At 32.5% G+C, this 23,116-nt stretch overlaps 2 protein-coding genes across 3 annotated transcripts; both read left to right on the top strand.

Annotated features, from left to right (window-relative positions):
* Positions 1–4,575: 4,575 nt before the first annotated feature.
* Positions 4,576–10,051, top strand: LOC134710294 (lipopolysaccharide-induced tumor necrosis factor-alpha factor homolog). Of its 2 annotated transcripts, none has more exons than XM_063570597.1 (3): positions 4,576–4,689; positions 6,221–6,561; positions 9,790–10,050. In XM_063570597.1, the coding sequence occupies exons 2-3, from the start codon at positions 6,242–6,244 to the stop codon at positions 9,923–9,925; spliced, it is 456 nt and encodes a 151-aa protein (XP_063426667.1). In that variant the 5' UTR covers positions 4,576–4,689; positions 6,221–6,241; the 3' UTR covers positions 9,926–10,050. The 2 variants fall into 2 exon arrangements, with proteins under 2 accessions (XP_063426667.1, XP_063426666.1); XM_063570596.1 differs by having other exon boundaries at positions 4,578–4,701; positions 9,790–10,051.
* Positions 10,052–15,123: 5,072 nt separating this feature from the next.
* LOC134710291 (lipopolysaccharide-induced tumor necrosis factor-alpha factor homolog) lies at positions 15,124–21,630 on the top strand. The gene is made up of 3 exons (XM_063570593.1): positions 15,124–15,385; positions 18,139–18,508; positions 20,944–21,630. The coding sequence occupies exons 1-3, from the start codon at positions 15,358–15,360 to the stop codon at positions 21,110–21,112; spliced, it is 567 nt and encodes a 188-aa protein (XP_063426663.1). The 5' UTR covers positions 15,124–15,357; the 3' UTR covers positions 21,113–21,630.
* The last annotated feature ends 1,486 nt before the right edge of the window (positions 21,631–23,116 follow it).

Raw genomic sequence — 23,116 nt, 5'->3', positions numbered from 1 at the left:
CACAAAAAAAATCTTACAAGAAAAATACTTGCAAGTCATGTACTGATTGATAATTTAGTCTTACACTAGGAAAATTTACTAAGACTAGGAAAATTTACTATTTTTCAGAATAAAGTCTACCCTTATCCCCGTTGAACACCGCGCGCGATTTATTTATATGTAGCGGTCTTGTTTTGTCGTTGTGTTGTGCATGCATGTACTATACGTATTGTATTTATCGTCATCCACTTACTATTTATATATTGTTCAAGACGGTACATTGTTGTCAATATAATGGAATTGTATGCGACTGTCATACAAGTGGAAAGGTTAAACTAGCTATAAAAACGATTTTTTTTCAATCAGTTTCTACAAAGGTAACACGTGTGCCATGCCAGGAATATGACAGTTGATTTCCATTCGTTTGGTGTGTATGGGTTTTTGATTTTGCCATCTATGAAGGGTCTTTCCGTTTGAAATTTTCGTTGGAATTTAGTATTTTTGTTATTTTACATTTTTGTAGTTGAGGTGAAAGTATATACATGGTGCATATCGATTTTGTAGACACTTATTTGTGCTTTTTTGACGAAAAAAAAAAGTCGGTTAATAAGTTTTTATTGGTCAAATGACTTCTATACTCAGACCCTATTTTTCTCTATTAAGCTATAATGACTATAATGTCTTGAAAAACGAGTATAACCTTTATCTGATATCCCAAATATTCGGGCAACTTAACACGTTTGTTGCATTTATATATAGCACTAGAACACACCCGTGATATCGCGGGTCCGTGACTGAATTAAGGTATATAACTATACGCAAGCCATATTTGAGTAGTCATCTGATAAAGTCATGCCAATTACAGATTTTCTCTGCTTTCAAATCTTTCTGTTTGAACCCGTCGAATTGGAACTTATCAATTATTGGTAATATTAATTATTTGGAAAACAAAAGGTCCTGGAATGGAGTATTTTTTTAATCAACAGCATTGTCCTATATTAGTTTTAAATAAAGTTCAATTTTTTGATTTGCTGTTTTACGTCATGCCCACTAACAAATTGAAAACTGTACCTGCACGCCTTATTTTTAGTCGAAATTTTAAGTATTCGTATTGTTATCTTAGAAAGTCTAACTGATTAAAATACCACAAAAAGCAACAATTTGACAATTTAATAGTGTCAACCCTGTGATTATGACCCGTGTATATCGGTGCATTACGTTTGCGCGCATTACCATTACATTTGCGCGCAAAAATCATTACGTTTGCGCGCAGCTTTCCATTACATTTGCGCGCATTTTTTTGGCAGGTAAACTCAGGTAAACTCAGGTAAAATACAGGTAAAAAGGCTTATTTATCTATTAATTTGTTCAATTATTTATAAGTATCAGTACCCCTTCCGTTAGTCTTAGTATGTTGTCTCTTTGACACTTTCCCCATTTCCATTCTTAATGTCATCAACAGTCACATATTTTGAAAGAATTCAATCAGTTATTTTTTAGGGAAAATACAGGAAATAATGCTTATTTATCTATTAATTTGTTCAATTATTTACAAGTATCAGTATCCCTTCCTTTAGTATAAGTCTCATAAGGCAGGGAAAAAAAGAGATAAAACCGCAGATTTTTTTCGATTTTTAGACACAAAGTCAAAGGTGTATGCAAAATTTTAAGAAAATCCGTCACATTCATATATTAAAACGGAGTTTTTACTTGCTTTTAGAATTCAATATGAACAGTATATAATTTGACTGTTAAACAAACTATTTTTAAAATTAATAATTGATAAATATGAAAATACAAAAACAAAATAGTTATTCATAACTTAATATAATTTTTAATTTTTATTTATATTTTTACCTGAGATTACCTGTAAAATAAATGCGCGCAAATGTAATCAAAATCTGCGCGCAAACGTAAAATATTTTAATCCCCAAATGCGCGCAAACGTAGTGCGCCCGTGTATATAGCATATAAATCCTGAATACACCGTTTGGGAGTGCGCCTGTCAGATGCGGAACGTACAGATAAGTTAATAGGTAACAGGTGAATATACTATTGGTATCGGTATCGGACTCGACCCAGAACTTCTTAATTATTGGCAATATTAATTACGTGGAAAACAAAAGGGCCTGGAGGGGTGTAATTTTTAATCTACACTTTTGTACTATATCAGTTATATATAAAGTTGAATTCTGTGATTCGTCGTTTTTACGTGATGACGGCTGATAAATTGGACCTCGTAATTTTAGTATTATAGATATGACGTGTTAACGGTGACTTATAGTTGTTAATTTCTGTGTTATTTTTGGTCTCGTGTGGAGAGTTGTCTCATTGGCAATCATACCACATCTTCTTTTTTATATTTTATTCGTTTAGACATTAGATATGGTATCGATTTCATTGCACGCAAATTATATGTTATTATATTAATATTTAATTTAATAATCATATTGCAGTCATGAATTTATTTTATATAATATTTGAACTTTATATTACAACCGTTTAATTCTAATCTTATAAAGCATATTCTTCAATATTTTCTAAAATGGCCCTCCTTACCAAATATATTTGTCGTGATATCTCCGCTTTAATTTAAGCTATATAGCGAAATTTGCAGTCCTTTTCAAATATATTTGAACATTTTGTATTCTTTTTTTAAATCATTGTTGCAAGTAACTTGTCCTCAAATTGGCAACGTGACCACTGACCAGTCTTAAATAAAAAAAAATAATAATTTACATTTATCTTTATTGTTTCAGAAGGATATCCTGTCCACGAAAAGAGTACAGTTGCACCGATGGAATATACTTATCCAGATCTTCTTCATTTGTTAGGAGATTTTTACAAAGGAAGATCATTGGACAAACAGGAGAACATTGCTTGAAATTACATGAAAAACTTATGGTTTAATGAATTATATTTGAGCCTTGAAATTGTGTTATTATATATATATGTGTTAAATAAGCATTCTTTTAGTGAACAGAATTTTTTGAAAAGCTTTGAAAGCATAAGAATATTTTGCATTGTTGGATTGCTGTTGATGTTTACCGCAACACCATTCTTTACTCACATGTCTATAACTCGAAAACCATGTGTTTCACAGGATAACAATATGGTCAGTCGAAAAATATCAACCTAAAACACAAGAAGATTTTGTTAATTTATATTGCATTTACTCATAACGGTTGTATGCATGATCCCTTTTAAAGTTAAGTATTGTTCCGCAACTTTAAGACAACCGTGACCTCGGAAGTTGGCTCTGTATAACGTGCTTTATGCTGGCAACGTTTGAATGAAGAAAAACAGTCCAAAGGACAGAACCAGAGAGGAGGGTGGTTAAGGTTTTTTTTCGTGCAACGTGATCGTCGTTTTTTATTTCACGTTCAACGTGTTTTTACCTTTTTATTTGACGTTCAGTCGTGCAAGACAGGTGCCTCGTTCAACGTGTTCTGCTTATTTAATTTGACGTGCTTCGTGATTTTCAAATGCTTATTTTACGTGCTCGGTATTTTTCAAATGAAATTTTAAACTCTTGGCAGGGATCGTCAAGAAACACTTTTTTAAAAGTCGTAAACCAATAATACCATTAATGTGTATATTAAATCGGGAATACCAAGTAAAACAGAGAGTTTATATATACAAGAAGACAGTGACTCAGTCACAAAAGATTGATATCAAAGTATTTATTTTTCATGAAACGTTCATGAAAGAAATTATTTCACGTCCAACGTGATTGTCTTATTTCACGTTTTTTCCGTGCAAGCACACCCCATTTACCACCCTCAGAGAGAAACAATGTATTATCATATAAAGATACAAATAGATACCGAATGCTATTCCCTTACCATGCATTAATGACTTGCTATGTTATTAAGTAAGCTACTTGAATACTGGATATTTGAAGAAGTTTTTTCATATATCAAAATGAGGTTATCACACACTTATTAACATAGAAGTAAGAAAGGTTGGATGGGGTATATTGTTTATTTAAAAAAATGCTTGTGTCCAGCTTTAAACAAAAAAGGTTCTGATCATGAAAAGGAAATTTAAAGTGAAGCGATTCCCATGAAAAAATAAATACACAAAATGGTTGTTATCTTATAGTATCTATACGAAACAAACTAATGTTAATAAGAAATTCAATCCATATTATTGACAGTTACCGGAAACAGAAAACCTATATAGAAATGAGAAGATGTGGTATGAGTGCCAATGAGACACCTCTCCATCCAATATGCTGTGTGTAAATCATGGCGTCTTCTGATTAGCTGCCAGTGTTTTGTCTATCAGCTCATAGACATAATGATGTCATGTGACCGTGACTTAATCGACCTTTTTAATGATTTACTCCGGCTTAAAATTATAAATGACTGTACTATTTTTCTGTCTAATGAAATAACATAAAACATGTGGTGCACAATTTAAAATAGCACGCTATTATTCAGTGTTCACCACATTGTTTATGTTATTTCTTCATAGACCGAAAAAAAAGTAGTTAACACAATGACGTACTTCCCTTTCACTACAAACAAGCGTATCAAGCTGTTACCACTGTTACGGAGTTTGGGTAAAAAGAATACTCCTTATTGCTATGTGTCCACTCATCACAAAGGTTCCCGTAATGACGTCATGTATATGACGTTATTTTACACTAATGACGTGACTAAAACTGGAAAGACGTTCGGAAAAAAGGCACTGTACTGTGTAAAGGTAATGGTAAAGGTAAATCAACAAGTTTAAACATCCTCAAAAGACCTCTAAAGGACAACATATAGTCTTCAATGTCCCTGTGCGACTGCCATACAAGTGAGAGGTTCATAAATTTGGCTTTTATCGTTGTCGAGTTGTAGACCTTTTGAGCAGTGAAAAATGATACCTATCTATCTAGAGCGTTGCCCATGTATAAATGAAATTACACGAAAACGCTTTGCTGAACACTTTTTAAATGAGATATGTTGTCTCCTGTGACTAAATGAAGGTCAAGTAAATTTTCACGCTTTGAATGACGAAATATGATCTAATTTCCTGTGACTGAGTGAAGGATTTCACGATTATAGTTTTCAAGTTTATGTGGTGAAAGTTGATACTTATACATTGATTTGATTTTGTCCTTTCAATTTCTAAACTCTACACGCATTCATTTTTTTTGTATGTGCTCCTGTTATTAAGGGTCCAGTTTTGAAGATATCAGTTTCAAACAGGGACATTTGGTTTTCTGTCAATTTGAAAGCCTCTTGGTATAGCTTCTTATGTTGTACTGTTGTACCACTATCCAAGGTTTGACAAAGGTTGCGCGCTCACAAACATGTTTAATCAAGCCACATTCTTTATGTGCCTGTTCCAAATCAGGAACCTGTAGTTCTGTGGTTGTCGTTTGCCCATGTCTGTCATATTTGATTTTCGTTTATTGTTTTGTCATACATAAGGCCTTTTTGAATTGTTTCATATTATTCATGCCGAGACCTTTTGGCGTCCACTTTACGGTATGTGTTTTATCTCCTTGCTGAAGGCAGTACGGTTGGCTATAATTCCTAATTCCACTTCATGAACTTTGGTGGATAGTTGTCTCATACCACATCTCCTTTTTATAATGTTCGGCCAGCAACCAAAAAATCCAAATACTAGTTTAAATAAAGAAACAATGAAAAATTTATAAGATTACCTCTGATCAGTTTGTGATGAAGGGTAGGCACACGAAAATATAGCGGGATTAAAGCGGAATAATGAATTACATAAAAAAAAAGTCGGCTTCTACTTTGTATCGGTTGCAGCACATCCTAAAATATATAACACAGCATGATGAACAGTATACACTAACAGTCATAATCTGCAGCACCAATCTGATAAAGGCATAATTTGGGAATTCAAAAATTTGCAATTGAATTAATTTTTACTGTTGACACTCAAACAACCAAAGGGGATCGTTTTTTGTACTCTCAAACGTTTAAAATACTTTTGGTCCCGAGAATACCTGATGAAAGTAACTGTACCAAATCATTAATATGGCAGTTGTTATTGCCTTAAATTTTTTTTTTTTTTTTTTTTTGGCACACTTTTTTTCATATCCTAAAACATATCATATTTTTTTATGAATAATAGTCAATACTAAAAAAAATCAGGTAATGTACAAATCGCAACATTTTATCCTTTCAACTTAAATGTATGGAGAGAGAAAAAACAAATATTCTTAGTAAAAATCAACCTTAATACTATGTAAATAATTTTTGGATATATATTTTAGATCATAATCCATTGAAGTGCAATGAACACAACAGAACAAGTACGGGACAAATCTCCAATTTCCTACTCACAGATTCCACCACCAGCAATATACAATGATCCGCCACAACTATCTCCTTACGGACAGCCGCCAAATCCTCATGGACAAGCCACTCTCCAGCATCATCCAGTTACGATAGGTGTGGTGCACGTGGTTAATGTAAAGGATCCAAACAATCCAGCAAACAGTAAAACTCCGGTCCGGATGAAATGTCCCGCTTGCGGAGAAAATATAACAACGGTGACTAAATATGTTACTGACTGTGACTCGTACATAAAGGCCATTGTTTTATTGTTAGTGGGGTAAGCAAGTATTTCAGAGTATGCTTTTCTATAATAGACGTAGTTTATGTAAACTGTGCATATTGAATTGTTATCGTTACATATTTTGTAATATGTTCTGCCATTCTCATTATATAAATGGCCTGATGATATTGAAAATGAAAACTTCCGAGCAAGAAAAAATGACACAATTTTAATTCATCGATATCAAATTGATAACTGCACACAATATGTTTTTTGGTCAATTCGTTGTTCTGAGAGTAGCAACTACTTCACTACAACTCAATAGTTACATATATTTTTCTATGCCATTTCATATGGTTTGATATACCGACAAAAGGTGCCGAATCATTTCGATGAACTGTAATAATAGCAATTTAAATCTATATTGGATTCGTACTCTCGGTCTTTTTACAAAATCAATAATTTAACAAGAATGTGTCCATAGTACACGGATGTCCCACTCGCACTATCATTTTCTATGTTTAGTGGACCGTAAAATTGGGGTTAAAACTCTAATTTGGCATTCAAATTAGAATATACTATCACCGGGAACATGAATACTAAGTTTCAAGTTGATTGGACTTCAAGTTAATAAAAAACTACCTTGACCAAAAACTTTAACCTGAAGTTTGCACTATCATTGTTCAGTGAACCGCGAAATTGGGGTCAAAACACTTATTTGGCATTAAAATGAGAAAGATAATATCATAGAGCATATGTGTACTGAGTTTCAAGTTGATTGGACTTCAATTTCATCAAAAACTTCCTTGACCAAAAACTTTAACCTAATGCGGGACGAACGGACGGAAGGACAGACGAAAGAACGAACAAACGAACGGATGCACAGACCAGAAAACATTATGCCCCTCTATCGTAGGCGGGTGGGACATAAACATAAGAAGATGGAGTATGGTGGATTTCTCATTATTAAAGTCGTATGAGTTCCTATATATATTTGTTAAGATTTTTACCATGTGATAATAATATTAATACGCCATTTCTGATTTCGTATTTTGCAAGAACAATGTTTACGGGTGCGCACAATGAATGTCAAATATGTTTTGCTTCAGTTAATACGGTAGTATGGAACGTCCACCTTGTAGCACTAGATCGTTACCGCTGCTGGTGGACTATCAGTTCCCGAGTGTATCATTAGCTTAGTACTAGTACTAGTAGTCATCACTTCGGTACTGACAGGTTTTTCTTAAGTTGTCCTTACGATGTTAGCTCCCTGAAGCAATTGTTTTTTTTTCTGTTGTAGATGTATCTTTTCACTTGATCTTCGATGGATTTGGTTATGTTTTTTGATCAAGTCCTTTTTGACCATATAACTCACCAGTTGTGTTGGATCTTATATATCATTGGCTTTCAAATATTGGCTTTCAGCGTTCATGATAAAGATAAATCAATAAAAAGCGCGTCAGACGCAAGAACTTTATAAGTTTTGATTTCATAGTCTTCATATTTTGTAAATAAGACTTTTGAAATAATATTTCGAATCATGCACGGTTTTGTCACAAATATATTTTGGGTACATCTGTGACTGGGAAATGTGTTGGCCTGGAACCACACACACACACAATAAACAGTACGAGAAGTCAGCATGGAATGCAAATGTACAGAGTTGGAACTGCTCAGTGTAATACTAAATCCAATCTGCCACATCAAAATAACAACATAGTTTATATAACAGACCAAAACTACTTGTATAGTCGACCTGACAAATATTTCTCTGAATGAGTGAGAAAATTCAATTAAGGGATTACAGAAAAATTAACACATAGATAATAATTAACAATAGAACATACAGACTTATTTAAGGAATTAAAGTCTTGGCTTGTCAAATACGAATAATAGATAATTTTGAAGTAAAATGTCGCTAATTAAAAAAATATATTAAAAAAATTAGACTAGCTTAATCTTCTAAGCTTGACTTAAATCTTGCACAATAAAAATATCAAAATCCCTAGTGAAATATTACAAATATAACAAAAACATTGGTTTTACAAAATCTTTAACAAAATGTCCAAAAAGTCTCAAAATCAATTTTTGTCCATTTTTCCACTGTGACAGTTTGACAAATCAAAAATTCTAGTGATGTCCTTATCGTGTAAAAAAGATAAACCCACCTTTATTTATTTTAAAGATTTCAGGATCAGTGAAGCAAGATTAACTTCTATGTTTTTTTATAAAAATAAAAGTAAAATCATAAAAATACTGAACTCCGAGGAAAATTCGAAACGGAAAATCCCTTATCGAATGGCAAAATCAAATGATAAACACATCAAACGAATGGACAGCAATTGTCATATTTCTGACTTGATACAGGCATTTTCAAATGTAGAAAATGGTGGATTGAACCTGGTTTTATTGCGCTAAACCTCTCACTTGTATGAAATATCATTATATTTACAACGATGCGTGAACAACACAGACATAAAAGGTTAAATAGTCAAAATATGGGTACAGCAGTCATCATTGTGTCACAATCTCAAAACCAACAAATATTTAACAAAAAAAGCCCCAAAAGCATCTATCAAATTTTAAAACCACATGCATTCCTTTGCGTGTTTGACGTCATAAAATGAAAACGTCGCATTGCTACTTGAAGAAATATAAAATAATTTTGCCGTTCAATGTTTAAAAAAACACCATTCACATGTGGAATGGTGGTATACAGGGTTAAAAAATCAAAAGTATGTTAGAACTTATTTCAGAAGCAGACCGAGATTTATATATTATCAAGAAGTTCTTCAGAATTTTCAAGAATTCACAAAAGGTTAAAACCCTACGCAAATGAAATACTTTTGTTGTTCAAAGTATTTTCAACTTTAAAATAAAACAATAACATAATGGCATATACTAGAACAATAACACATTGGCGGGATCTTTAAGAGTCACGTCATATGAACCACAGAAACACAAAAAGTTGCACATACAAAACACAGCAGCAAACATGAAAGATAATACAAACACATTGACGGGATGCATAAGTACCGAGCCACGTCAAATGGATATTACAGAAAACAGACCAAACAGTAAAAGTAATATTTATAATAGAACAAAGACAAATAAAAGAACAATATAACACGTTGTTAAGATGATAAACAACGTCAGTACGCAGAATCATACAGAATCTAAACATAAAAATACTGAACACTGTTTCATTTTATTTTATATAAGTTCCAATATTAAATATATTTATTGTGTTAACGTTTTCAATATTTAATGTTGTTTCTGTTGTAGATGTATCTGTCTGTTTTGGATGCCATTAGTATGCAAATGTTGTAAGAACGTTATTCATTCTTGTCCAAAATGCGAAGCAGTATGCGGTCGATATGGACATTACGATAACAGAGTACATGCAATGAAGGTTATGTGACCATAAAGCAATATTGGATGTTCAAGACAATAAAAAAAACAAGATTATCTACTTAAACTATCGATTTTATTAAAACTTTCACATTATCATTTTTGATTAAAAACAAGAAAGTATTTGAATAATGGATGTTGTTACTTTTTGAATCTAAATTGAGCGTAAAAAATATGTCGGTGCATTACTCTGATTGAGAACGGAATGCGTGAACATATCCGATGTAATAGGTTTTGTTCATTGGTGTAGGCCATACGTTGTCATAAAGTGGCGGCTTACATCTACGCAATGTGATTGCCATATTAGCAATCATTAAGTTCTTCTTATTTTATATTTTAATCATCAGAAAAATTATTGTTTACGAGTGCGCATTATTAATTTCTTTAATAACCAATAATATATTTGTGGAAGAAGCCGGAATGCCGGAGACAACAAACGACATTCGACAAGAAAACTGACAATCCTTGCACACGAGCACACCTATCAAATGCACTGCCACGAGCGTGTTTGAACTCACATCCTCAGTATTAACTAGTGATGCAGTAGTTAAAACAAACTTGAGACCACTCGGCCATTGAGTCCAATCATGCGGCAATGTTTCGATTGGGTTTCTTAAGTACAAAACCAAAACTAGTCTGAAATGAATCAATACTAGAAAATATAAACTTACACTATAACAAATACATATTACACGCTTATTATAATATTACTTACACAATAACAATAAGGAAAAGATCCTATTTTCATTTATGAAGTTTAACTTGTCCTCTATAATATACAGTTATTCGTGATGTATGTGTAAATGAGTTTCCGTAGTAAAATTCAAATTGTTTGGTTGTTTGATTTTGTACTTTACCATCGTGTATCAAAATGTCCGACTGTTTCGTCAACTGTTTATAGGATTGGTTCTATGTGTTCTCTATCTTTCAAGAGGGAAAGCAAAAGCCGAACCATTCCTTAAAATAGAGCTATTATCAGGAAACTTTGTTATGTTATCACTTCAAGGCGTTACCAAAAGGACAACAGTTGTCACTCTTTCTGACATAGGTAGATTACCTCTGCATTTTGACATTGCAAAGTATATGATCAGATACTGGCATAAGCTTGAAATTGTAGGATAATCTTTTCCACTACTAAAAGGAGGCATATTTAGGATCAAAATTACTAAATGAGTAAAAAAAGTCCATCATGGTATGGATCCTTAAACTTCTTTCAAAAGAATATTGAAGAGTTGGCAGTTTCGCTTCTGCAAGAAATTACAGCTTTAAACTTTTATACAAACAAATTCTGTAACAGTCCTATGAGGATCAGTGGAGACGAGGATCAGTCATTTTGGTCTTAAAAGATATTTTACTTCATTGAGACCCCTTGAGTGGAGGAGAAATTTTACTCGATTGCATATTTCCTCACAAAGACCTAAAATTGAACAAGCCAGTAAATACCATGGCATGGTATTTCTCGACAAAACAAAATTTGTCATTCGCCTCAAATTAACGAAATTGATGATGAAACTATTTTTTATTATTTTCACACATGTACAACAACTTTAACTCAGAGAAAATGCACGTACTACATTTAGTAAGAAACATTTATTTCTGTAACGGTTTGTTAGAAATGATGGCAATAAAATATTACGTAGATTTGGACTTGACGATCGTCTACTCTGGAATTTTTAGAATTGTTAAATGAATTTAGTATTTTGTGTTTTGTAGAAACAAAAACTGATGATTATCTGATCATATTTCTGTTGTTGAAACAGACAGTAAATATATTTTATGGTTTAAAATTGACAAACATGTAGTTAAACTACAACAAGATATTTTGTGTGGTATTGTGTATATTCCGCCTGAAAATTCTGTATATTGTGTTGGTGATCCATTTAGCGAAATTGAAAGTGAATTTTTGAATTTTAGTACAAGTCATGACAATATATGTCTTTTTGGAGATTTTAATGCTCGAACTCGAAAGAGTCAGACTTTGACGTCGTAAATTTTGAAGAATTTTCAGGAATGTTAGACATTGAAAATGAGGGTGTTTGTACTTTAGATGAGTTAAATATAAATCGATTAAGGAAAAGTATGGATCACAAAAAAAACAATTTTGGTAACTTGCTTCTTGAATTTTGTAAGAATAACAATATGTTTATCCTAAATGGAAGAATGTGTGAAGACAAAGGTCTGGGTAGTTTTACATGTAAAAACACTAGTGTAGTGGATTACAATATTGCTTCCCCAAATTTTCTTAAGCTGGTTCAAAATTTTTCAGTATTAAATTCTAGCGTTTTATTTTCGGATATTCATAATCCACTGTCGTTAAAGATTACTTGTTATGAAAAACAAAACGACGTCAGTCATGATGATGAAATGCCTGAGGAGAAGATTAAGAGATGGGAAAATGAGCAATTAGACACCTTTATTAGTAACATTGATAGACTTAAAGTAAATGAAATACTAGCTCAATTAACGGAAATGGTTGAAAATACAAGTGAAAACTCAATTATTAATAAAGTTGTTGAGGATGTATGTCATTTACTTACAAATGCGGCAAAGTCTACATTCGGCACATTTACTAAAAGACGTAAGCATACACAAAATATAAAAAAATCAAAACCATGGTTCGATAGCGAATGTAAGGAAGCTAGAAAAAAGTTTCGGTCTAGTAGACGAAAACTTAAGCGAAACAATACTGACGACAGAGTGAATGAAACAAAGAAACTAGAAAAGAGTTATAAGCGAGTAATGGATAAGAGCATTCGTAAACATAGAAAGAAAATTAGACACAAGATAGAAAACTTAAGATCGATTAACCCGAAAGAATACTGGAAGATTTTGAACGGTGGTAAAAGGGGAAACAATCCATGTGTACCTATTAATATTTTGTTTGATTATTTTAAGAACTTAAATTTAGGAAATTCTGAAGATGAAGAGATTGTTTTAGAAAATTTGAACAATGTAAAAGATTTAAATGTTACATTAAATTCACCTATTACAGAAGAGGAAATTGAAAAATCTTTGAGAAAGTTAAAAAATAATAAATCCTCTGGTGATGATATGATTGTAAATGAATATTTAAAACACTCTTTTAGTGTTATGTCACAGGTGTTTGTGAAACTTTTTAATATTATATTTGACAGTGGAACTATCCCTGAAAATTGGCTTTCTGGAAATATTATACCTTTATTTAAAAATAAAGGTAACAAACATGATCCTAGCAATTTTAGACCTATAACAGTTATAAGCTGCTTTGGGAAATTATTTACTTCTATTTTGAATTCACGTTTGAATAAATTTTCTGATGATTTTTGTTTACTATGTCAGAATCAAGCTGGTTTCAGAGAAGGTTATTCTACTACAGATAATTTATTTGTTATCTACATGCTTATTAGTATCATGAAAAATAAGAAAAAGAAACTATTCTGTGCATTCGTAGATTTTGCTAAAGCCTTTGATACTGTTTGGAGAAAGGGTCTTTGGCATAAATTACTTGTGAATGATATTAACGGTAAAATGTATAATGTAATTTTTAATATGTACACTGGTATTAAATCTCGTATCATGTATAATGGTGAAATGTCAGAATACTTTTCATGCAATATCGGTGTAAGACAGGGTGAAAATATGTCTCCTTTTTTATTTTCATTGTATTTGAACGACCTTCAACAGTTTATTGAAGAAAAAAATGTATGTGGTTTAAATTGCATTACTGATGAAATAGAGAATGAGTTTGATATCTACTTAAAACTGTTTGTGTTATTATACGCAGATGATACAGTGTTATTTTCGGATAATGCATCCGATCTACAGTTGCAATTAGATATGTTCTTTGAATATTGTAGTACCTGGAAATTAAAAGTTAACACAAGTAAAACTAAGATTATAATTTTTTCTGGTGGTAGATTACCCCAAAATATTAACTTTATATATGACGGAAATGCATTGGAGATAGTCAATGAATTGACATATCTTGGGTTGAATTTTTCAAGAACAGGTAGCTTTATGAGTGCTAAGAAGATTTTAGTTAGAAAAGCAAATAAAGCAATGTATGAAGTATTGAAAAAGGGGAGGTTGCACAACTTGTCAGTGAAATCACAATATGATCTTTTTGATAAAATTGTGAAGCCAATTCTCCTGTATGGGTGTGAGATTTGGGGTTTCAGTAATACTGATATTATAGAAAAAGTGCACCTAAAATTTTGTAAATTATTATTAAACCTTAAGAAGTCGACACCCAATTTTATGATTTATGGTGAACTTGGTATTTATCCCATGTCTTTATATATACAGCTGCGTATGGTTAATTTTTGGTCAAAAATGGTTAATGGGGATGATAACAGGATTGCTAAAATACTATACAAATACGTGTTCTTGAAAAATTCGGACAACCAATTTAGGTCAGATTGGTTGAAATGCATTAAAGATATATTAGATAAATGTGGATACAGCAATATATGGTTGTCACAAGGAAATTTTAATTCTAAGTGGTTGGGTATTAGTTTAAAACAAAAGTTATTTGATCAGTTTCAACAGAAATGGAGAGCTGATATTGACTGTTCGCCAAAAGGTTTGGCCTACAAATTGTATAAACAAAATTTTGAATTTGAGGAATATCTGAATATTTTAAATGATAAAGATAGAATAACATATTGTAGATTTCGTACGGGTAACCATAAGTTACCCATCGAAACTGGTAGATGGAATAAGATTGAGCGAAACCTTAGATATTGTAACTTATGTCATTGTAACGAGATTGGTGATGAATTTCATTACACTTTGCAGTGTAGTTCTTTGGCAAATTTTCGAGCACAATATTTGGATACTTTTTTCTTGCACAGATGTAACATACTAAAATTTGAAAAACTATTTCAGTTAAAAATTAAAAATAAGTTGAAAAAGCTGTGCAAATTTATCAGGGTTATAACTTTTCAAGTGAGTCTTCCTGGTTAATCACCACTCTTCTTTACTATACTGTTTATCATGTATTATTTGATATTTTCATCTCATCTTGTCATGTGTGTTTGTGTTATGTTATATGACTTTTGATGAACTTCTTTGTACCATTGTATCTTTATGGTGTTTAAGAAATAAATAAAGAAAGAAAGACGTCATTTGGTGTCTTTTGAAATTAATTAAATGGAGCGAACAAATGATCAACTTTCACCAGGTCATGACTGTCGATTTGAACCAAGCGATCAACAACAACAATATTGATTAATATTAATTTAAAAACCTTATAAAAATACTTTTAATCTTTACATTAGCCTGGTTCGTAGACATTTAAATATAGTAGTCATTTTGAAATACAAAATATAGGTCAAAATATGTAATGTTAATTTGTAACCATGCATGCCGTCAAGTTTCTATAGGTCATTACTTTATATAGCCAGATTGGAATATATGAAAGAAATGCAACCAGACCATTGATGCAATTTTGATTTATTTAAGATGTCTGCCTTTCCCGCCGGATATTCAGGTATGTTTGTAAACAACGTTTCTAAAATAATATTTTAAATACCTGTTTTAAATTTGTTTATGCATGTATCTTTTTCTTAAATATTACATTGTGTGCATATCAGCTCATTGTACTTTTGGAAGATCTGGTTAATCTAATATGTTGTTTTTCCAAAGAGGGAAATGTATAGAGTTTATAATTATGTGTGTATATGGAAAATTAATAGAAAATTTAAAACAAAAAATAACGGACTGATTTTGAAAAAAGTGGGAGGTCTGAAATAAATCGCTCTGCCACCAAGTACCTTTCATTGATTTTTGATACCTTTCCTGAAATTCTCTAGTCATAATTTTTTTTACAAAAATTCACCCTATAACAGTTTTCATACTTTCGACCAAGCTCCAAATGTCCGCGATTTCGCGGATGTGTTCTACATTTGTGTATATCAGATACCAATTGTTTCGATTTTAGGGTTCTTCACCATGTTGTATACCTGACGTAGGTTTAGGGGACTAAAGACAACAGTCATATATAAACAAAACGAACTGAGCTTTCAAACTACATCCTTTAACTTTGGATTCAAACACAAAAAAAGGCTGATACTGTGATACATGTAATAAACATAACAATAATGGTTAAGACAATACAGTTCCGGGAAATATGGATTCAATATAAAGATATAACATAGCTCTGTGCTTGACAAAATTAATGCATGATGCCCCAAATGACATTCCAATAACGTATCACTGACCAGAACAGTGTAGTAAAAAGAGGAAGTGTTTTACGCTTTGCAATACTAGTAATTAAACCCATTGTCTGTTAGTTCACTTTGATACAGATTCAGAAGTTGGTAAGAAAAACTCGTTTTATGGTCAAATACAATAACGATTAGCCGAAACTATAATTTAGACATTCAATCAATAATATAGACAGGTTTTTCCAATTATCTGCCTTAGTTGGTGCTGCGACTCCTAGGCGTCGTGGTAGTAGCGATCGCCATTACAACCGTGAAAAAAATGTAAACAAGATATACATCTATCTCTCAGACCGCATGCAATTAAGGTTCATCATAAGGAATTGAAAAATATGGCCGTGTTTACACCTCAAAAATTACTATGAGTACAGACAAACTGGTACATCCAGGAAAGTTTTAAGGCATGGCAGGAACTAGATATATAAAAGTTATATGAAGTCTACGTTTCGGAAAATTAAAAACTTACCTGCATTTTGATGTGCATTTTTTTCCAGTCTGCAGAAGATAGCAAAATAAACAAACACCTGAGTTTCATTTGATACGGTCCACTCAGTTACACAGTTTAAACCTGTTAAATCACCTATTGTTTACAGGTGTCTATTGTCCATCTATTGTCCATTTAAATCAATACTACTCACAACATTGATTATATGAGGGGAGCTTCTCAATCGTTTTCGATACTTAGTTAATTTTTGCACCTTCTACAGGAACGAAAAAAAATGGATAGCAAAATCTAGAAAAGTTTATAATTTTCTGAAACATAAAATGCATTTAAAATTTATATATCTAGTTCCTGCCATCCCTTAAAACTGTTGCAGGTGTATAGGTTAGTCTGTACTCAGAGTAAAATTTGGGGTGTAAATACGGCCATTTTAGCCAAAAGGTTATGATGAACCTTAACGTAAACACAAGAATTTGAAGCGTACTTGATCTCGGTAAATTACAGAATAAATAATAAAGTAATTAGATATGTAATGTAGATTAAAATTATTAAAAGTATAATTGTGTCTTAGGCCAGGTGTCCGGTGTCCTTAAGTATAACTCACGGTATTTGATACGTTTTAACCCGGACAAAATATATATGAATGTTAAATAATACCCAGGTTACAAATCGATTAAAATATATTGATTACGTATTATAACACATTCATAAATAAAAATAAAATGTCTGTCATAAATCCGAAAAAAAACAGGAGCAATTTTATTGAACTCAAATAAATGTCTGTGGTCGGACCTAAAATTCAACAATCTTCTAATCCGACGGTCCTATAATTCGACAGCATGCTTTTTCTTCGGCGCGCGGTTACTTACATAATCTGAAAAAAAATCACCTATAGACATTTACCGTTTGATGATAAGCTTTTTCACAGAAACGACTTTTTTGCATGTGGTTCGACTCACGTATAGTGCTAAAAATTGAGTGACGTTTGCGTATGGCGTCGTGACATATGAAAATTTGCGATTTAATTTGGCCGAAAAAGTTTTGAAATTTTACGACCCATGTTATCATATAGTTATTAAGTGTTCGATTCTGATTTCTTTTGCAGAAAAAATACTGGACTTCATTTAAACCGAGTTTTACTTTGCATATTGCTGTGTGTTTGTTTAATCTTTATTGGCTAGATGTATAGGGGAGGGTTGAGATCTCATTAAACATGTTTATCCCCGCCGCATTTTTGCGGTCAGGACCCTCAGGCCTTTGTTTAAAGTCTTGTATGATTTTTTTAAAGTTAGTTCATTTATATGCTTAGGAGTTTAGTTTGACGTCCATTTCACTGAACTAGATATCGATAGCTTGATACACTACACTTCATTTTTATAATATTGATTATGATTTATCAAATACAAAATTTACAGCCCTGTTTATTATTTCAATCGATCATATTATTAAACAAAAATCAACTACTAATTGAAGTTTTTAAAAGGATTATAAATAAGTAAATGTACAATTTCTATGAGTACCATTTCTCTATCCTTTTATAGAAGGGTAATTCATATTTATAATAATGATTATTTGCAGATCCGTCACAGTATGGATCCGCCTTTGGACCAGCCATGCAACCAGGACCCCCAGGAAGTTATCCTCCTCCTGGACCTGCAAGTTATCCCCCTCCAGCTTATCCTCCTCCAGTAATGGGACAACCAATGCATGGGCAGATGCCGATACAAACTTTAATGGTGAATAACCAGACTATAACCATGCAAGTCGACCCAGCTCATGCGGCATTGGTTGCTAATATGGCTCAAATGATAGATCCCAATAATCCAGCTAGAAATGAACATCCGGTTCGCATGCAATGTCCGTCATGCCATCAAGAAGTAACAACAGAAACAACATACATCGTCGGTAGTTGTACCTATCTCTGCTGTATTCTGTTCTTTTTAAGTGGGTAAGAAAAACTTTTTATGGTCAAATACAATAACGATTTATAGCCAAAACCTGAAAGTAAGTGTTCGGTGTGAGCCAAGGCTCCGTGTTGAAGGCCGTACTTTAACCTATAATGGTTTACTTTTTAAATTGTTTCTTGGATGGAGAGATGTCTCATTGGCACTCACACCACATATTCCTATATCTATTAAACCTCATATACGGGGTTAGTGTTAACTAATACACAGTCCTTGTTAACAATATCTGATAGTATGTAATCGGCTAACTAAAGTAAATGCAAGTAGAAGGTAAATCGCTTTCGCTTAGCAGTTAAAAACAAATTCGCGGAAGAGTTTATAACATAGTTGCTCTTCATTTACAAATCAGTACACCCATTATGGTCAAACAAACAACAAAAATCAACAATTACAAGACCAAACACTTAAACAACATATCATGCATGATAATGTATCCTTTCATGGACATGCACATAATTTTTGCGACTCAAAATAAGTTGCTTTATGAAATCACCAACTGCTGACAAAAAAATCAAATTCAGAATTTAGAAGTTGTATTTATAATTTAGCTAGAAAATTGGTTAATGTTATCATACTATTTAAATTTTTTGTTTATATATTTATAAAAGATTACAAACATGTTTAACCCCGTCGCATTTTTGCGTCTGTCCCAAGTCAGGAGCCTCTGGCCTTTGTTAGTCTTGTATTATTTTAATTTTGTTTCTTGTGTTCCATTTGGAAATTAGTATGGCGTTCATTATCACTGAACTAGTATATATTTGTTGAGGGGCCAGCTGAAGGACGCCTCCGGGTGCGCCGGGAATTTCTCGCTACATTGAAGACCTGTTGGTGACCTTCTACTGTTGTTTTTTATTTGGTCGGGCACCTCTTTGACACATTCCCCATTTCCATTCTCAATTTTATTAAAAAAGAATCTAGTTTTAGTGATACGCATTCTTCAGTTTATAATGTTCAGCATTTACATTATCAAAACGTAATCATGTTCAAGTTTGAAATAATTACATATTTGTTGAAAATTACTGCAGCATAATTTTTGTAGTTTGCAAATGTAAAATATAATAAAGGGCATCAAAAATGTGTTGCATCAAATTTGTTGCATACCGATTGCAGTCTTAGCACTGGGGTCAAAACAAAAACTTCAAACCCAAAACAGATTATACTCTTGATTTTTTAATCTATAATTGTTACAGCATGAATTGTTAGAAAATGGATGATCAAATTTGAAATCGAAAGTTTTACCATGAAATTAAAAACACAAGCTAATAAAAAAAATTGATAGAAAACTATGCATATATCAGGGCCGTAAATTACATAGAGGCATGAAGGCAGTTACCTCCTATTGCGGGCTTACAAAAAAAATAATAAATGGAGAGAAAAACACTGAAAAGAAAAAAATGGTTAAAATCATGCATTATTTTTATAGCACTGGTTGTTAGTTAAACTGACAACAAGGTGGTTAATCGATTCATAATGGCAGGTGTGTTCAATATTTAGATCTGAACGGTCGGTACCCAACTCAACTCCTCTGCACACATAAAAGTTTCCCACTAAATACTTTTGCATCTGCATACATATAGAAGTGACAATGTTGGCAATATTGAATGCATAGAAGTGCTAAAAAGATGGGATTCGTCCAGTCAGAAAAAATCACCTTAGCATTTGACAAAGCCAGAATAAAACTTTTAGTGTATACAAACATTGTTACGCTTTAATAATTTGAACTTGTTAGATAAAGTTATGAGTTATTGAGTATGCATTTTCATTTAAGGTTTGAAAATTGTGTCTTTGAAACGAAGTCAAAATTAGTTCGATTTGGACAGCCAAATAAGCCGGATAAACAACAAAAAATGAACAACTTCAGGGGGCTTTCATTTTAAGTCTTTGCAAAATGTTCCCCTAAACTTAAGTAAAAATAGCTTGTAAAGAAGCAGGATAAAGCGAAAACAAATCTTTAACAAGTCGTGTATTCTGGGGAGGTACACTGCATACAAGGAAAAGGACCGAAAAAATATCCTTTTCTGCATAAAATGGGTCCAAAATTTTTTCGCCTCGTTCCGCTCGCCGATAATAAATTGCCTCCCTTTACAGGGCAGGCAATTTACGGCCCTGTATATATGATAAGGAGATGCAGTGTGCTTTACATTGAGACACTTTCTATCCACCAAAGTTCAAATGACGTGTATTTAAGCAATTACAAGTCATCATACAGACTTCAACAATGAGTAAAACCCATACCGTATAGTCACAGTAAATATAAAAGACATATACACAAAGTGACATGGGTACATTCATGGTTCTACAATCCGACAGAGAATAAATAAAAAGAAAATGAAGATCAAAGTGACTCAATAGAAAGAACTATATTCTTGAATCATTTTGTTAAATTCTTCTTCAAATTTTTTAAATTGTGTTTTTGTAGACTTGTTTTATGCTGCTGGTTGGCTTTCTTTATGAACATGGCAAAGGATGTGGTTCACACTTGTCCGAGTTGTAAAGCTGAGTGTGGTAGATTTGTCCGACAACAACAAAATAATAGAGTCCACGCTTCTGGTGGTCGCCGAAGAGGGAGGATAGGACGTAGGCGTTGATCATCTCCATGTGTATTATGGTCATCATCTTCATCATCGGCGAAGACTAAGACGATACACATTGTCATATATTCTGCAATGATTACAAATGATGTTCTTAGAACTACCATAGAGCTGTTTATTAATCAGTGATTATTTCATACACATAAAAAGAAGTTCGCAATAGAGATAATTTCATGTGTAAGTATATACTGACGGAGTATCTATTGAAACTGTAATTGAAGTCGTATATTATTTACTGTACCATATGATCATGTTTTCCGGCTTAAATGGCTGCATTTCGAAAATGTGTAAACTTTCGTGTTCCTGGCTGAAATTTGATACAGCTAATAGGACATGGTTGAAATTTGATAAAGCTAATAGGACCTGGTTGAAATTTGATACGTCTTATAGTCAAACGCTCTGCAAGAAGTCCGGTTTACTGAATGTCGATCGTAATTCTTGACCACTTTTTAAAACATACTCCACGTCGATAACCACTTTATTCAAATACTCCTTCGTGGGAATTTGTCTTATAGACTTGGGTCCAACTTGTTTCACAAAGGATAGGCGAACGGCGAACGGCTAACGGCGTACGCCGTATTTTGACTCAAAACAAGTAAACCGGCATATCATCCAACATTAGGAAAATAATAATTTAGCCTTTAAATCTGTTTTTTTGCATAATTACATATTTAAGGAGTTTTATTAAAACATTGACGAAAATATTCATGCTTTGATATTTTTATTATCTTAATCTAATTGTACTTTAGGTTGTCATTGCTTTGTTTTTAAAGAAATTTTCTGTTTCGTATAAATAGGTTTAGAGATTAATTATTATGTTTTAAAAAAAAAACGTTTTCTCTTCACCATCTTGAAGTATGAAGATAAATTGCACATAATAATAATATTTTTTCGTTTACTGGTTGTTTTTCAGTATTTGTAACCTTTAGTTTTTCTCACTTACACTCTTTCCGCCATCTTGAAATGAAAATGCGCCGCCTTCGCCTGAGTCCTGAGATAGGCGAGGGCGGCGTAAGCCGTTATTGCGCGCGCATCCAAAATTTTGTGAAACAAGTGCACCGGGCGTTCGCCACCGACGAAAGGCGTACGCCTTTTTCCGGAAACAAGTAGGACCCTGGCGTAGGTTATATATAACTTTGTTTGAGTGTGTTTATCGTGTATGTTATAATTGTACTGTTTTCATTTTTCATCATACAGTGTAGTTAAGTCCGTTCAATCATCTAATTGGTTGATTATGATTTTGAATACATTGCGTGAGAGAAACTTGGGCATTCATAAGTCATAGCGAGGTTGTTGGTGTTTACTTGTATGTATGTTGTACAAGTTTAAGAGATTTTGTTACTTATATATTTCAATATGTTTTCTACATTTGAAAATGCCTGTACCAAGTCGGGAATATGACAGTTCTTGTCCATTCATTTTTGATACGTTTTGTTATTTGATTTTGCCATGTGATTATGGACTTTCCGAATTGATTTTCCTCTAAGTTCATTATTTTTGTGATTTTTACTTTTGACTATCAAATTGAATGTTAAATATTAAAATCATGAAGGCAATGGTGAACAAAGCAACATATCGTTTTTTAAAGTATATAAAGGCGACCAATTGTAATTTGTGTATATATATTGAGTTACTTAGTTATTGTCTTTATTTGTTTTTGTTGTTGCATTTGTTATTTGTCACAAACTGTAGAATTTATATGGCAATAAAACTTTGAATTGAATCGAAAAAATTAACACGGATATTCCATTTGGATTGTATCATTTTGACAGAGACCATTAAATCATGCCATTTTTGTTATGTTGTATTTGTTTGCTTTAACGCAACATCCATTGCAGTGTTATGGGGTTGTGAAAGTGTTGCGTGCATTTTAAGAATGAAGCTATGCGCTTCATACACATTATCCATTATTATCGCTTAAACACCAAATAAAACTACAAAATGAAGCATTCAAGTTTTAAATAAAATATACTCATTATCTTATAAATAAATGCTAATATA

Source organism: Mytilus trossulus, chromosome 3 (assembly GCF_036588685.1).
Source record: "Mytilus trossulus isolate FHL-02 chromosome 3, PNRI_Mtr1.1.1.hap1, whole genome shotgun sequence".
NCBI classification, from domain to species: Eukaryota; Metazoa; Mollusca; class Bivalvia; order Mytilida; family Mytilidae; genus Mytilus; species Mytilus trossulus.
The sequence above is the reverse complement of the archived record's forward strand: the minus strand, read 5'-3'. Positions and strand labels throughout refer to the sequence as shown.

What these genes read in the sequence shown, in the direction of transcription:
- LOC134710294 (XM_063570596.1), top strand. Translation starts at nt 6,242, where the DNA reads ATGAACACAACAGAACAAGTACGGGACAAATCTCCAATTTCCTACTCA. An exon ending in ATTGTTTTATTGTTAGTGGG is followed by an intron (nt 6,562 to 9,789) that starts GTAAGCAAGTAT and finishes TTTCTGTTGTAG; the next exon opens with ATGTATCTGTCTGTTTTGGA.
- LOC134710291 (XM_063570593.1), top strand. Translation starts at nt 15,358, where the DNA reads ATGTCTGCCTTTCCCGCCGGATATTCAG. An exon ending in CTTTCCCGCCGGATATTCAG is followed by an intron (nt 15,386 to 18,138) that starts GTATGTTTGTAA and finishes GATTATTTGCAG; the next exon opens with ATCCGTCACAGTATGGATCC. An exon ending in ATTCTGTTCTTTTTAAGTGG is followed by an intron (nt 18,509 to 20,943) that starts GTAAGAAAAACT and finishes GTGTTTTTGTAG; the next exon opens with ACTTGTTTTATGCTGCTGGT.